This window comes from Heteronotia binoei, chromosome 10 (genome assembly GCF_032191835.1).
Source record: "Heteronotia binoei isolate CCM8104 ecotype False Entrance Well chromosome 10, APGP_CSIRO_Hbin_v1, whole genome shotgun sequence".
Lineage (NCBI taxonomy): Eukaryota > Metazoa > Chordata > Lepidosauria > Squamata > Gekkonidae > Heteronotia > Heteronotia binoei.
In genome coordinates, this window is record NC_083232.1 from 31,301,334 (window position 1) to 31,317,614 (window position 16,281).

A 16,281-nucleotide genomic window follows, 5' to 3' on the forward strand; every position below is an offset into this window, starting at 1 on the left:
TGGTTTGCAGAGGCTGCCAAGCTATTCGGCCTAGAAGTTAGTCTGAAGAAGACAGAAGTTCTCCACCAGCCTGCACCCCAGGAAGATTATCACCCTCCCTGCATCACTGTGGGTGAATCAGTTCTGAAGACAGTCCAGCAGTTCAGCTACCTGGGGTGCATCATCTCCTCAGATGCCAAGATCGACAAGGAGATTGACAACAGGCTTGCAAAGGCAAACCGTGCATTTGGCCGACTGCACAAAAGAGTGTGGAGCAACAAGCATCTGAAAAAAGGCACAAAGATCAATGTTTACAAAGCGGTTGTGATGACAACCCTCATCTACGGCTCCGAATCGTGGGTTTTATACCGTCATCACCTGCGACTCCTTGAGCGCTTTCATCAGCGCTGCCTTCGCACCATCCTCAACATCCACTGGAGTGACTTTGTGACCAACACTGAAGTCCTCAAGAGGGCAGAGGTTACAAGCATCGAAGCACTGCTGTTGAAGACGCAGCTGCGCTGGGCAGGGCATATTTCTAGGATGGAAAACCACCGCCTTCCCAAGATTGCTCTGTATGGCGAACTTTCCACCGGCCATCGAAATAGAGGGGCACCAAAGAAGCATCAAAGAAGCATTTGGGGGGGGGGAGGGGTGGGCTCCCTCTTGGGTATCCTGCCCCCCCAGGGAAAGTGTATGCGCAATACATAGCCTCTCCTTCCCGGTGTAGTGAACGCCGCGTGGCCACTGTCCGGCTATGCCTGGCAGATGGTCACTGCAATGGCCTCTCCTGCATTACTGCATCCGTGGCAACACCTTCCCGCTGGTCCCCCCCGTTTCTCACAACCAGGGTTACCCCTTATTTATACACTGCAGCACTTCTGCTATAGCTTTAAACATGACAAACTGTGAAAAGTTTAGAATTTGGTTTTAAGACATTAGAAATTATGATAATTAAAATAATAAAACCTTGAAGGCTGGAAAATAAGTAGCTCCAAAATTTTTTAGCTGGTTCATAAATTACTGAACAGTTGGGTTAGAACGGATAAAAGGAAGTACTTCTTCACCCAAAGGGTGATTAACACATGGAATTCACTGCCACATGAGGTGGTGGCAGCTGCAAGCACAGACAGTTTCAAGACAGGATTGGATAAACATATGGAGCAGAGGTCCATCAGTGGCTATTAGCTACAGCATATTTTTCGAACTTTCTGTCTGGGGCAGTGATGCTTTGTATTCTTGGTGCTTTGGGCAGGCACAGTGAGAGGGCTTCTAGTGTCCTGGGCCCACTGATGGACTTCCTGATGGCACCTGGTTTGTTTGGTCATTGTGTGACACAGTGTTGGACTGGATGGACCATTGGCCTGATCCAGCATGGCTTCTCTTATTTTCTTAAGCTGAAGAAAACTGGTCAAGGCTTTAATTAATAGAAATAGTATTTGGGCCATGATGTCTGAACTGACTAGCTTGATTGATGTTCCTAGTTTATTTTATGGTTATGCTTGTATCCTGATACAAGGCAAGACTTGGAATTGGAAAGATCTAGGATTCCTTTTTAAAGAAGTGAATAAAATAGATTGGTGATCAGTTAACAAACTGTTTATCAGTATTGATCTCTGAAGGCAAAGCTACTTTGCTTTGAATACTTGAATCTGTGAAAGGATTCTTGTAGTTTGCAGCTGCACAGTAGACCAAAAGTACAGCCTGTATCTGATATCTGAGGCCTTGTACTGTGGAATGCTGGAGTGTCTTGGTTTTCATGCTTGGCAGATCAACTGCGGAGTGAATGTGTTGTGTAGTTCAGCCTATGCTAGTCTTCACCTGAATTTGCAAGTAGATATGTTGTTCATGATCTTTCTTTAGCTCTGATAAGAGACAAGTAACTCAAAATGCAAAGTGAAGTTAAACAGGGACTGGTAATTTTTTTTTAAGCACCTCCTTATTAAGGGAAAACTAAGTTTAGAAGAAAAAAAGGATATTTTGAAAAATACAACTGTGGAGCTCCCTGCAGAAATAAAGTACTTTAAATGGACGTGTCCATTGTGATAGTGAAAAGCAGGTGTTGAATATTGTGAACTGAATTTTCTGCCTCTTAGTCAGAATTTAGGAGCTGTATATTGTAGAAAGTTCTATCCAAGTTCTGATGTGCCACATTTTGTGGATTATATACATAGTTTAGGTTTACCATATTTTGAAAAGCAAAGAGGAGGATATATTTCCCAGCTGACTACTTCAAACAAGTAATCACTGTGACAATTTTAAATTCCCCTAGTATAATTGCTATTAACTAGGAATATTCCTAATCTTTCAACCCAAAAAGAGGGCATTGTAATCAGGTTTTTTTTAAAAAAAAGAACCCAAAAGAGGACAAACACCAACCAAAAAAGGGACATGTCCTCTTTTTTAGTAACCTTAACATTTTTTTGGTAACCCTAACATAGTTTACATTAAAAAGCCACTTTGAAAGTATTGCTGAAGCAAATGGGCTCTGTAGTTGCTTACTTGGAGACATCTGTTATTCTGTGTGCCTGTCTGGCTGACCTTTAGAGCAGCATGTAGAGAATTTAGTAGCTCATTGATATTCTGCATCATGTTGACAGCTGCAGAACAGACAATAATCAAAACCATGATCACTGGTTTATACAACATGGTTACAGATCTTGGGTACTCTGCAATTTGTGTAAAATTTCTTTAATTCTCTAGGAAATCCTTTTATTTGCTCAAATCTGATTTTGTAGGTCCTTGTTGAAGTAAACTCATTGCTCTAATTTGGATAGAGTCTAAATTATCTGTGGTTGAGCTTCATGGTATTAAATCATCCTGCAGTGACTTTTGTCTTAGGTATTCCTTTGATCAACAAGAAGAGAATGAAGGGCCATACTGATAGGAGCAAAGAGATAAAGAAAAAAATTGTGCTTTATTTTAGTAAATTCTTTGGGAGTTGTTTCTAACTTGTTTCCCTTTTGTACCCAATCAGAATCCTTTTTGAAGTGAATACATAATCCAGTAGATAATAGCAATAATAGATCTCATGTGTCAGTAAATGTCTAGGTTACATTACTAACAGATGACATTATTTACTTCAATGATTCCAATCTATGGAGAGATCTATCCATGAGTACAGTTATCTTATAGAAGGTGGAAGAGGGAGAAGGGGAGGCAGCAGATCCCTTTCTTGTAGGCTTCTTTTATGCATGTTTTCCCAACAGGCAAAGAAGCTGCAAAGCAGTAAGAGCACAGTGTGTTCAAATACAACCCTTTGGATCTTAAAAAGTAAGATTTTGTTAATCCAGTGTGATACGTCCATTATCAGTAGGGTTTCTATAATTACATAGTCAATAAAGGGAACTTTTAGCTTACAAATTAATGTGGTGGTGGTTTTGCCAAGCAGCAGTGCAGTTTAAAATTATTATATTCACGTAGCTCTTCCAGTGATGGGGAAAGTTATGAGTGCTTCTAAAAGACCCAGTAGTGAAGTCTTCTTACATTTCTCCTGCTCTACTGAGATAGAGGAAAACTAGTGTTATCTCTTTACTTTGAGGAAGAGATGTTTTGGAAAAGAAGCAAATGGTCACTATGACACCTCATAGGCCCACTGGGTTAGAGAGAATAATTAGGGCCAGGGAGGCCTAGATTCATATCCACACTTGACCATGAAATTTACTGGGTGACCTGGAATGTTTCCACTTTCTCTTCTGTTGACCCAAGCCACCATTTGTGCTCTCATAGGTTGATTTTGTTATAGTGCCACTTAGAAGAAACTAGTCTGGTGCATCTTATTTATCCAGCCAGATGCTTCCAGGAACACAAGTAGCGAAGGGAGGTAGCTGCTTTTTAAAGGTACGCTGTTTTGGGATACTGAAGTTTGATCTAGTCACGGTTAATAAATGTCAGTGTGATCTGCAAGCCAGAAGTTTAGAAAATCCTTTCCCTTTATCAACGCCTTTGTGTTCACCATCTGTAAATAAGGCTGCCAGATCATCCTGGACATAACTACAACATATCCATTAAAGTTATGTCAATAGTGTGGAATTGGTATGTTCTCTCTTAAAGAAAATAAAACTTTGAAGAATATACCAGGTGATACAAATGAAGCTGTAAGGTGCTGACCTTTAAAATTCCTATATAAATATTTTACTAGTTAATGAATAAAATTGTCAAGCAGTCCTTTAAAGAAAACATGAAGGCTGTATTTAGGTCTAAAAGTAGTATGTAGATAACATTCTAATGCAATATGAGTGCAGTTATGGTAATCTGTACTGTTAGAAAATTGTGCTTCAGTGTGAGAATGTTAGGCAGGGCAAAGAGGAATTTTGCTTGTGCATGTGGATTATTTATAGGGAAGTATCTCTCTTATAGAGTGTGAGCCCCCTCTTCTGGCCAGAGCCTAAATTTTTCAAAACGTGTGTTTGTAATTTTTTTTGCTTGTTTACTAGATATTTCCAATATATAAAAACATTTTTGTTTTTAAACTTAGAATATAACATTCTATTCTTTATGTAGCAATACTGATGTATTAAATGAGAGGCACAATTCAGAAATGTTGTTGTTCAATCGCACAGTCGAGTACCACTCTTTGCGACCCCATGGACAAAGTCACACCAGGCCCTCCTGTCTTCCACCATCCTCCGAAGTCTGCTCAAATTCATGTTTGTTACATCAGTAATGCTGTCCAGCCATCTCATCTTTTGCCGTCCCCTTCTTCTTTTGTCTTCTGTCTTTCCCAGCATCAGAAATGTTAGGCTCACCTAAATTGAGTTTGCTGCTCTGTAGCATTCAAGGAACTCATTAATAGCCTTGAGCTCATTTTTATCCAGGGTTTGGATCATTTACATGTGACACTGAGAAGAGCAGGGTGTGAGGGGAGAGGGAACATATGATCCAACAGTCTGATCTTGGTCACTAGAGCCCATTTAATATTACAGCCACAGCAAGTAACTATACTGGATTTTAATTAAATAGCAAGCAAAGGCTCTTCTCATAATGGATAAGAATGCTATCACTCTATAGTTTTGTCATGTATTTAATGTACTCTTCTCCTTAAACAAACACATGAGGTGATATGCTTGGGAGGCATTTAGACTTTCTGTGGATTTTGTTGGGATAGTGTTAGTGATGTAAATAGCTATATTGAAGGCAAAATATTTTTACCAACTTTGGTTATGTTAATACTAGGGATGGGCAAAAATGAAATTCATAGTTTGTGGGTGCAGAAAGCAGTGGTTTAAGAACATAAGAAAAGCCATGTTGTCCATCCGTGGTGCCAGGACACTAGAAGCCCTCCCACAGTTTCCTCCCCAAGGACCAAGAATACAGGGCATTACTGCCCCAGACAGAAAGTTCCAACAATACACTGTGGCTAACCCCTGACTTTTCATTCCCTGAGGCTTTTTGCAGGAAATAGTGGTTTAAATGGCTCAGGGCCATTTAAACTGAACAGCTGTTTGTTATGAAGAGCAGAAAGCAGTTGTTTAAATGGCTTTGAGCCGTTTAAACCCCACTGTCCTGAACTGTATCAAAATTTGTGGAAGTTCTTCAGTTTACAAACATCACTTCATGAACCAGCCAAAAAATCATGAGAAACTTAGTTCTTGAGCTGCTTCATGCCCATCCCTTAATACATGGGACTGATAACTAAAAATAAACGTATTACTCATATTTTAAAGATACCTGTAAGAGTACAGTAGATGGAAAAATATAAACTTGGCACTCGGATAGGCTATTTTTATACAAGAACACTTGGTCATTATGGTTGTGATGCTAGTACTTGTTGGTCTAGAAGGCACAAACTAATAAAGAAGTAATATAGACAATTAAGCTACTATTAAGTGATTTTCCTGTTACAAATTTAGCATCTATGTATATTTATAATGCCTTAATTTAGGAAAGTTTTAAAAATCATTTTACATGATACAGTCCTGAACTTACATAAAAATCTAAAATAATAATTAAAACAGTTTAAATACACAATGAAACAAGTCAGCAGCAGTCAGATAAGCAGAATGGAGCTAAAACAAAAATCAGTTTATCCAAGGAGAATGTTACAAAGCTTATGATGTACTTGGATAGAGAGATCACGGAACACTTTTGCAGTTGGAGGAAAAAACTGTTGTTCATTATTGATGAATGAATACTTATACTTTTATTTCTTGGCTTTCTAAAAATGTTACATTTCACCTCTTAAGAAGTATGGATGTGCAAGTGGTGTTTGTGTCTCCCATTTGTTTAATCAGCAGATAAACTGAGTACAGTAGAAAGAAAATGTCAAAAGTAGTGAGATTGTATTCCTTAATAAAACGTTAGTCAAATCGTGAAGCTTGCAATGCAAATATAAATAATATGTTGTTTAATCAAATGCCCATAGGAAGAGTGTGTGTGGTTTTTAATTTTTTAATACCTATTATGGCTCCACCTTTTACCTTCATTTATAGTAACATTTTCTGTTATGAAATATATACTGTAGGCTATACAGGATATGCAGGGGCTCCAAGTTAATGTGTGCATTTCCTTTGCTTCCCCTCCCCCCCCTTCCCCAACAAAATGAACAATGCTGCATTGAAATTATTCTGGCTTTCATAAAATGATTGTGCTGAATTAGATTTTTCTATTTGGTTAGAGACTATATTAGATATTTTTATACTTTCAAACAGAAAACTAGCAAAACTTAAATACAAATGGTGCTTTTTGGCGTGTATGAATGTTTAAGCTCCTGGAACGGAACTGGTCATAGTACCTCTGTGACCATGCTTAATACTTTTGGCTCTGAACCTGTAGACTTAAGGAAATATTCTGTTTTTGCATGAACAGGATGCTATTCACCACTGCTCTTGTTGAATTAATCCATGCAAAAGGCTTCAACTTCAAATGAACATTCATGCTAAATCTTCAGTTTCTTGTGTATTAGGCCATGGTATTTTAAAAGTATTTAAAGGCCTTTCTTTGTGAAATTCTATGTTTTGTGCACACATACATGAAGCAACTAAAATATTTTTCAAAATCAGTTTATTTCCATTTCCCCAAACTAAGTAATAAAACAACCACAACGTATGGGACTTAAACATAATGAGTTGTAAATGACCTGTGGAAGAACTGATAGTAGAAATAATTGTCCAGAGCCTGATGTAGCAGACACTGTTAGTCTGTGGTGTAATTCATCATTAAGGCAAACTGTGAAAATGCAGATTAAGCCAAGCAGTCCTTGCTTCAGACATATTGACATTTTGAGAGTTCTGGAGAAATAGATTTTTAGAAATGGTGGGACCACATGTTTAAGTATTTTCCTTCATTTTCACCACTTGGCAAACTGGTGAAACATGGCAATTTAAGCAGATGCTTGCACTAAGCTTTTATTTTAATTTTGAATCTTATATTCACTCAAACTAGAAGCATTCAAAAGGATCATTAAGCTTTGAAGGTAAAGCTTAAGTTGAGTTATACTGTAATTGCCAAAGAAACATCCTAGCTACAATTTCAGTCTACTGGAAGTCACATCAAGGGCAACTCTTCTGCTGAAGGATATTTGCTTGTTGCATTCCTGTGACATGGAACCTAGTTTCTCAATGTGATTATATGATGATCCATCACACATGCAGATTCTTCCACCCTCCAGCCACTTATGGAGTACTTTTTATGGTTGAATTCCAGTTCATTTCAGTGTTCAAAAATTCATCATTTAATTCATCAAGAATTATTGTAGCAAAATGATTGAAGGCATATGTTGTAAGCTGCAAAGTTCTTGCTTTTAAATCTGTTTAAATATGAAGTGCTGAGTGTCCTTAGACAAGCCACCATCTGTAGGGTAATAATGGCTGATACAGTACTGCTGGATAGTTGTAATGGTTTCTGAAAAGTCATCTGAAATATTTTGAATGCTGATCATTGGTATAGCACTCCCCTAAGTATTAATATTAAAAAGTCTGTTGTATTGTGGTAATAGTTGCAGTTTTATATGCTAGTAGGAATAATAACTCTCAGTATTTATTTTATTTATTTATTTTGTTGTAGTGTGTTCATGGTCCACCTTTCTTACTGAGACTATACACTGTGTAAATCAATACAATCAATAGGATTAGACATCTAATAAGCAGTGGACTAGGCTTTGGGTTATGAAAATATGAAGCAAGCATAGAATATTAGACATGATTCATAAATTGTGTGAATCTGTGATATAGCTTTAAGTTTAATTACTCTTAAAGAAAAGAATTCAGGATTGTAATGCTTATATTTGAGTAGACCTTCCTTTGTGTTAAGTATCCCAAATAAATGGCAATGCACCATTTCACATAACCACTAGATGTCACAAGTATTACAGAAGCCTGAGAGGTTACTAAGGGCCTGGTGGAAATTCAACAACATATCACTGAACTTAACATATTTCACTGTTTCCACATAGTAGATGCCAAAAGAATCTGATACAGTGTGATATAGAAGCAAGGTACAACTGGAATAATGAAATTTCAAAAAATAAGCCTTTTTAAAGGGCTGGTTCTAACAGTCCTATTGGGCATTGTAAATGCCTCAGGTGCACTTGATACTCTTTTTACGTTCCTGGCTTTTGGTTGTGTTTTTATGGAAAGATGGATTGAACTTCAATTTAAGAATATTCGGTAATCCCTCTCAGGACATACTATAACAGCTGGTATTTCTGTGTTGCAGCAAATCGATTCCATGCAACAGTCAGTAGTACTCATAGTTGGATTCTGACACAAAATTACAAAGCATTTTGAAGTATATTTAGCCAAACCAAACATCACTAAAAAAAGGTAACTTAATTTACAAGTTTTGAGGAGAAGAACCTTGTTTCGTTCCAGCAAAATATTAAGCTTTATAGTACTAGGGATTTCATCAGGTCATTTATTTTTCACTAATATATACATAGGTATTCTGTAGAGAATAACTTCATACCACACTTTTTATAGTAAGGGTTTTGAAAATTACCATTGAAGAATCTAACCACACTAAAGAAAAATTAGAATGGCATCCACACTTGATAGTATTGAGTGTTTGCTAGATTAATTGAACTTCTAGTCTTTAATTTTGTGATCTTAACTAGCTCTGCTATCTGTTGATTAATATGGATATATGCTTTTGATATAGATTTAAAGGTTTGAGCTATGCAACTGATGAATGAGCTCATAACTAAGCTTACAGGCTGTGTAAAGCCACCATGATTGTACCATAACTAATTTGTATGTGTGTCCAGGTTTTTAAAAAATTCCTTTTTGACATATGCATATTACACAAGCAGCAGGACAGACTGTTTTGAAACGTGTATAGTGTATCCTTGGCTTGATCTCAAGTGAGGATGCTTAAAAATTGAAGTCTATCTTAATTTGCATGTAGATCCAATGTTTGCAAGGATGAGCTGTGACTGGACATAATGGTCATAGCCAGTTGCCAAGTTAAGCACACAACAAGGCCATTGGATGAATATTAATTGTTAAAAGATCAAAATTCTCTAACATTTAAACCTCAGAATAAAATGATCACCAGGCAATTTATTCAGCAACTGGAAAATCCTGCCCAGGTGCTGGAGCTAATTTTTTTTTTTTGGGGGGGGGGGTGTATTAATGAATTATAGTAGCTAAATGTGTGAATAAATATTCCTGAAAAATAGTCATCTGATATTGTAGGATTGCTTGTACGGTGAAAACATGGCATTGCAATAGTGCCATTTATAGGAGAAATAACTGAGAGAAATTATGCATAGTTGCATTTGTTTTAAATAATTATTATGGCAAACAAAATTACTGAATATATCCATACGGAAAGCCAAAATTACTTTATTACTTTTGACTAAGATTATGTAGTAATAGCAACTTTTTTTCTTCATTTGAAGACAGGTGTTATAATGCTTGTCTTACTGCTCTTTTTTGTTTGTCTCATCTCATGAAAGCATTATTAATTCAGGCTGTGGTTTGTATTACTGCAGTTCTGTTTGAACTTGGTCAGTAAGTACAAGATAACATTAGTAGTTTCAGTAAAATTTACACTTTACAGTTGCATTTTTGTATTTGAACTGCTGTCCAGTTATTGAAAACACTTTGAAACAAATACTATGCTCCCTAGTGAAGAGAGAATAAAAGTTAGGGTTCTATCAAATGAGAATGGCAGTTGTAGCCATTCTCCTGTAAGCTTCCTGTAAGCTTCAGATTTGTTGGAAAAATAGGGCCCCAAAAAACTTGGGGAGCTAAAAGGACTGCAGATTTGTTTCTCTTGATCAGCAGTCTCCTGGTGAAGAGTTTCAACTGCGGTGAGAGAGAAACTGAAGAGTTTTAAAAGCAGTGGGAGACATGTCAATGGGAGCAAGCAATTCTGCTACGAGTGGTGCAAGTGTCTATCCTGAGCCTCTAAATTATTTGGATTCTGGCTAGAATTCACACAAATTTTATGTATGCATGTATTCTCTGAATACATATTGGATTAGAAGAAACAATGTGTAGATTGTTCACTATTCCTTGAGATTCTAAAATAATTCATTTTATAATAACTTATTGTTAGTAATTTTTGAGTTTTAACCATTTTTCTTTATCATAGTATATTTCTGTTCTTTCCAGGTCTGCTTTAAAACTACTATGCAAATCTTTGTAAAAAGACCAGAAGCAGTGTGTTGAAGTTAGCTGTTACCTTCTGTGTGGACTGATGTTCTAGCATATGTGTGTGCTTTGGTCTGCAGACTGAACCATGCCAGCTTTGTCAACTGGATCTGGAGGTGACACAGGTATGTAAGCATTAGACTGATAATTTCTACACAGAGTGATTATTAGAGCTTAGTCATTATTCATAAATTACTTGCATATTGCCCCAGAGCCTTCTCTAGTTGCATAACTAGATGTACTAGATTGAGTGTGCACCATATGCATGCATACCACTGAGGATACCTGCATGGCAGTACTATAGCATCTCTATTCAGATGTGTATCCACTTAATGCGTTTGGTTCTTGATTGGTAGTCCACAAATGGTAGTTAGCTTGGTACCAGGTTACTGTTTTCTACTAGCCAGCTATAAAATTCAATCCCACCACAATATTATCAGCAACAAGCTTTTTTACAAAGACTTAATGAACCTTTATATCTACTCTTTTAAAGTACTTGATTTTAATTTCCAAGTTGATTCCAAATTTCCAAGTTTTGTATGCAGTAGTGTTTAGAGTCATTATTTTACGTAGTTACAAGCATTTGCTGTCACCTAACCTACCTCACAAAATTGCTGTGGGGATAAAATGGAGAGGAGATAATTTCTGCCTGAGAGCCCTGGAAAAAAGCTCGATTAACCCCCCCCCCCCCCAATAAAACATTTCTCTTAAGAAATAAAAGGTATAGCATTTCAGAATTGCCTTCAATGGAACACATATGAAAATTTTACAGTACATGAAGATGAAACTCTGAGAAAAATTAAAAAAACAGAATAAAAGCCATTGTCGCTGAAACTATGGCCCCAGGGTTTGGAATGTTCTTACATAGTGAATTAATAGCAATTTTTATCCCAATTTTAAAAAGAAGTTCTCTGCTAGATAATACAGACGCAAGGCCAAAATGTGGTGCTGTTTATGCAGGATGAGAAGCACTGTGATCATTGGGAGCTCTTGGAGACCTTAAGAAATAGATCCCACCATAAATCAGTATGGCTGTTTAAGTTAGTCTGGTTCTGTCTGGAACTGGTTAGGGGCACCCTCTGGCTGCAGCACTATGCATGCTACATATAAACCAACAAGAATTTTCTTCCAATAAAGATTATCCACTGCTGCAAAAAGTTTGTGCTTATAAAAGAATTGCCTACCCATGTTTATTCAGAAGTAAGTCACATTGAGTTCAGTGCTGTTTACTCCCAACAAGTGGTACACAGACTTACAGCAGACTGCAGTCTTCATATTTACCTGGATATAACCCTATTGAGTTTAATTGGAGTGAGTAAACATCTGCAGGATTATTCTGTTAGGGACATGCAAAGATACAGCTGTTGATGCTTTTGTATAAAAATATTCTAGCAGAAGACTTCTTTTTTGTTCTGTTTCATTCAACACCTCCTACTGCTGTTCCTGTGTGTGTTGCATGACTTAATTCCAAATGCCACAAAATATTGATTTAAGCCCCCCGCCACCAATCAGTTATGGCAGAGTCTTGAAATAACTGCTACACTTGCAACTGCTTTCCAGAAAGTGGCATGCTTAAATCAGTGGATTTAAATCTTAATAATTAGCCTTGAGTGTGATCTGGTCCCAGGGAATTCACTCACTGGAATCACCCCTGGCATCTTGATGGGTGGTTCTATTCTGTTCCTAATCCAACAAATGGTAGAGTTGTGTGCAAGCAAGTCTTCTGAACATAGATCTCCTTCAGCTGATTGGTGTGTATATGGTTGCAATTCACATTAAATAATAAGCCTAATTTAATTTTAACAAAATTGTGTAAAATCCTAATGTGGGATTTGATACACAGGCGCTTTCCAGTCATGGAAAGAAACCTGCTCATGCAAAAGTGTATATTCAATGAGGTGGTATTGTGTTTAGCATAGCTAATTACTTCTGTAGGTGAAGTACATATTTTTATATATGTGTTTTCAGCATTATTCTTTTGCATTTTCATTTTCTACAAGATCACTGTGAATAAGGTTTCTATGTGTGCCTCACTTTTATCCTACACCTAGGACTAAAGGAGAAAATGTGTGTTCGTGCACTTAATTTTGTTCTTGCTAGTCTGGTACAATTTTAATATTTTGAGAATATTTATTTTTAGTTTAGCAAAGCGGACTGCAGCTTAGACATTAGCTGAAGAAGTCACTTTATCTTGCTGTGTAAACTACCACAAGGTAATACGGTTGGAATCTTTGCATTTCCTTGCAGGCTGTGTTGCTTTATGTTCAAAACAAGCCAGGAGCTGATGAAGAACTGTGGGAGGGGAAGCAATTTCAAAACTATTGCCCCCCAAATTTCTCTCTCCAGGATTCTATAAGCTCCTGGGATCTTGAGCAAGTTATTTCCCCCCACACCTCTTTCCCTGAGACCTAACTCTTCTCAACATTCTGCACCTCCTACAGCATATTAAGTTTTCACCAGGCTCTTTCCCACTTTTTTAGAAAGCAGGAGATTTTTCTGCATGCCTCAGGAATCCACTGAATATGTCCGCTTCCCCCCCCCCCCAAAAAAACCCCTCCTTATCTGTGGATTGCTAGGTTTAGTGGTTTTCATGCCTGGCATGGAGGTCACACTTTACTGTGGGAGATAATCACTTTCTAAGTCTTTTCAAAACAGGTTTGAGAGATTGGATTTGCATTTGTTAGCCTGGCTTTTTTAATAGCCTGCATTTTTTCAACAACTTGTCAAAAAGAGTCATTTCTTTTTTCCTGTTGTAAAAACTGACCAAGAGAACAAAATTTCAAAAAGTATTAGAGCTGCCTGTGTTTGAGGGGGTTAGATGACAGTAAAAGTTCATGCAGTTGTTTTGAGTTTTGTGTTTAGAGGTGATAAAAATTGCCTTGGTGAAGAAGGCTTGATCTTCTTGAGGTCCCTAACAATGTTGGCTGTACTATTCCCAAACTGCTGTTCTTGATAACAGATGTTGACAATGTATGTAATAGCATAATTTATATAAAGAAAAACTAAGTGTGTGTATGTTTTTGTCTATGAGGTGTAACGTTTGTTGAAGTTCATGGACAGTTTTTAGAACTGTATAAATGTGGTGCCTTCTGTTAATATTACAACTAAAACATGTATAAACATATCTGATGTGTGTCTGTTTCTTTGTTAATATATGCCTTATGCATACTAAGGTCTTCTACATAGGCCCAGGCCATCAAGGAGGCATGATGATGAAACAGGGCCTTCTTAGGGATGGTGCCTCAGCAATGGCATGCCTATCCCATGGCTTTTTGTATCAGGTGAAAACTCTTGCTTTCTAGAGTTTTGTTTGATATGTATGTGTGGTTTCCCTTCTATTCTTTCTGATTATTTTAAACTATGGGTTGTATTGGCATTATGGGAAGGATGTTTGCTGTTGCTGTTTTTAGCATTCTTTGTTTTATAACATTACTATGGAAGCTGCCTTGGAAGCAATGGTGAAAAAGGTCAATATATGAATCTTTTTTTAGAAAAATGAATATATACAAAGTTTCAGTGTATATTAGATAACACTAAAATGCCAATGGCAGTGCATCTTTTTCAGGCAGTATTGATTGCATTACACAGTACAGTAGCAAATAATGTCAAAATACAGGCACAAAATACAGGGTTTGCTGGTTATTTAATCTTGTATAACAAATGTTGTCTGATCCTTTTACAGAACTGTAAAATACTTTACTTGTGAGAAATGTAAGACTGGTAGAAATAGCAATGAACAGTACTGATTACCTTTGACAAAGTGGAAAACTTAAAGGTCGGTGTGTTCTGTTTTATTAATACAGTAAAAATTTACAGTGTTGTTTTGGGCTTAGGTATATTTCTTTAGTGTTTATTATCCCTTAGTTACAGTTAAAAACTGAGGTCTTAACTTGGCATTTTGGTTCAAAATTCTAATGTAGTAAATTACTTAATAAATAAAGGTAAATGGACATCCATTTCTCTTAATAGCGATTAAAAATCTCTTTGACAAGATTAGTGTTTTCTTGTAATATGTAAGAGTGATGGAACGCAGTGACCATATTTTTTATCATTTAGCTGTACCTTATAGCTTCCACAGACTTGTTCTAATAATGAAGCTATGAAGGATATGACAAGAATGGTGATATTAAATTTCTCTAGACCAACAGTAAATTTTTCCACTCTGATGTCAAGAATGTTGAGCATCTGGACTCTGCAGCATGAGTGGTTTACCATGTGAACACTTTCCCCAATTTCTTAGCCATTTATTCTCCTCTTAGGAACTTGCTGTCTTGTGTAGAAAATAATAGTAGCGGAAACTGTTCTCTAGAATTGAAAAAAAAAACTTGTGTGCTGTTCATTTTTCCATTATTTGTACGAATTTTCAAGTCTTTAAAAATAAAATTACTATTATAATAATGGGCCCATGTATTCAGTAAGACAGAATTGAAGAAGACAGTTGCAGATGTTGACTACTTTTTCAGGTCCATCGTACAGGAATTGGTACTAGATTTTTATTTAGGCCAGGCTGTAAGACAGTTGACCCTATGAAACTGTTTCTGCAAATAACTTGTAATCTTGACATCTTGCAGTCATGCATTCCTTCTGTCTCCTCCCCTGCTCAAAATGTCATCTGAAAGCTGGTCTGTCAGGTTTCATTAATGTTGGATTGATTTAAAACTTATTTTCCAGATGAGGTATAAAATTATGCTATTCTGAATTTACTTTAATGATAAATGTTAATAAATCAAAATATAGGTGCAAATTTTATTATCATGCTTTCAATCAGGTAGTCAGATGTTTACGATAAGTAACAGCAATTTGTGAAATGAAAGCTGAACTTTGCATATTGTAGTCTGCTACAGATGTAGAAATAAAACCTAAAACCATAACATCTATTTAATTAGAAAATTTATGATAATTTATGTGTAAATATAGACTGTGCTTTAATCACTTTTGCCGGATTATGTGTGTGGGAAAGTTAGATGATACGTTTGTTGCAAAGTACCCATCTTTCCCTTTTTTCTTTTTTTTGAATTGCTTATTTGGATTTGAGAAATTTGAGAGAAAATGAAGTCAGTTGCTGCTGTCTTCAGGATTAAAGCACTGCTATTTTGACAGGGAATAATTGCTAAATGGCCAGGCAGTGTTGAGAGTGTGCAAGAAGCCTTGCCTTTTTTGAAAACCAGGATTTTTTCCAAGAAAGAGCAGGCAGGTTAAGGATTAAGGGTTAGAAGAAGCAAAAAGAAGAATAGGTGAACACAGCCTATTCTGAACTGCTTTCCCTGTTGAGGCAGGAAAAGAACTGAGGAGATGGGTGACTTCCACTTGGGAGACAGGAAGTGGAAAGACTTTGATCTTCTTCGTGGTCTCTGTGCAGTCCCACACATGGGTCTTGCCGCAGGCAACGGATCCATACCTCGGAGCTCCAATAGCTCGCCTATGGCGCTTTTGGCGCGCTCCCCTCCTGCCCTGGGGAGCAGGCAGCGACTGCGCATGCCTGGAGCGGGGGGGGGGGGGAGCGCCCATTCCACTCAGTTTCTTCCCTACCGCCGCCCGGACAACACCTCCTCGCTGCGTTTTCCTCCTTAGCTCTCCTGTTCTCTTTCGATTGGTATCGTATTTCTTCCTTGTTTTCTTCATATTCCTTCGTATTTTCCACTATTTTTCGTCCCTAAAAAAAAAAAAAAAGAGTCCGTTTCTGCGCTTTCTTTCCCCCCTTTTTTCT

General features: G+C 37.2%; 1 protein-coding gene across 3 annotated transcripts in view; it reads left to right on the forward strand.

Moving 5' to 3' along the window:
• The first annotated feature begins 10,533 nt into the window (after positions 1-10,533).
• The window catches only part of MPP7 (MAGUK p55 scaffold protein 7), a 141,572-nt gene continuing 135,824 nt past the window's right edge, over positions 10,534-16,281 (forward strand). The window contains exon 1 of one of the 3 annotated variants that reach the window (XM_060248278.1): positions 10,534-10,699. In XM_060248278.1, coding sequence (XP_060104261.1) covers positions 10,663-10,699 — 37 coding nt within the window. In that variant the 5' untranslated portion in view covers positions 10,534-10,662. The remainder of the gene's footprint in view (positions 10,700-16,281) is intronic. The other 2 variants (XM_060248279.1, XM_060248280.1) reach the window with 2 other exon arrangements.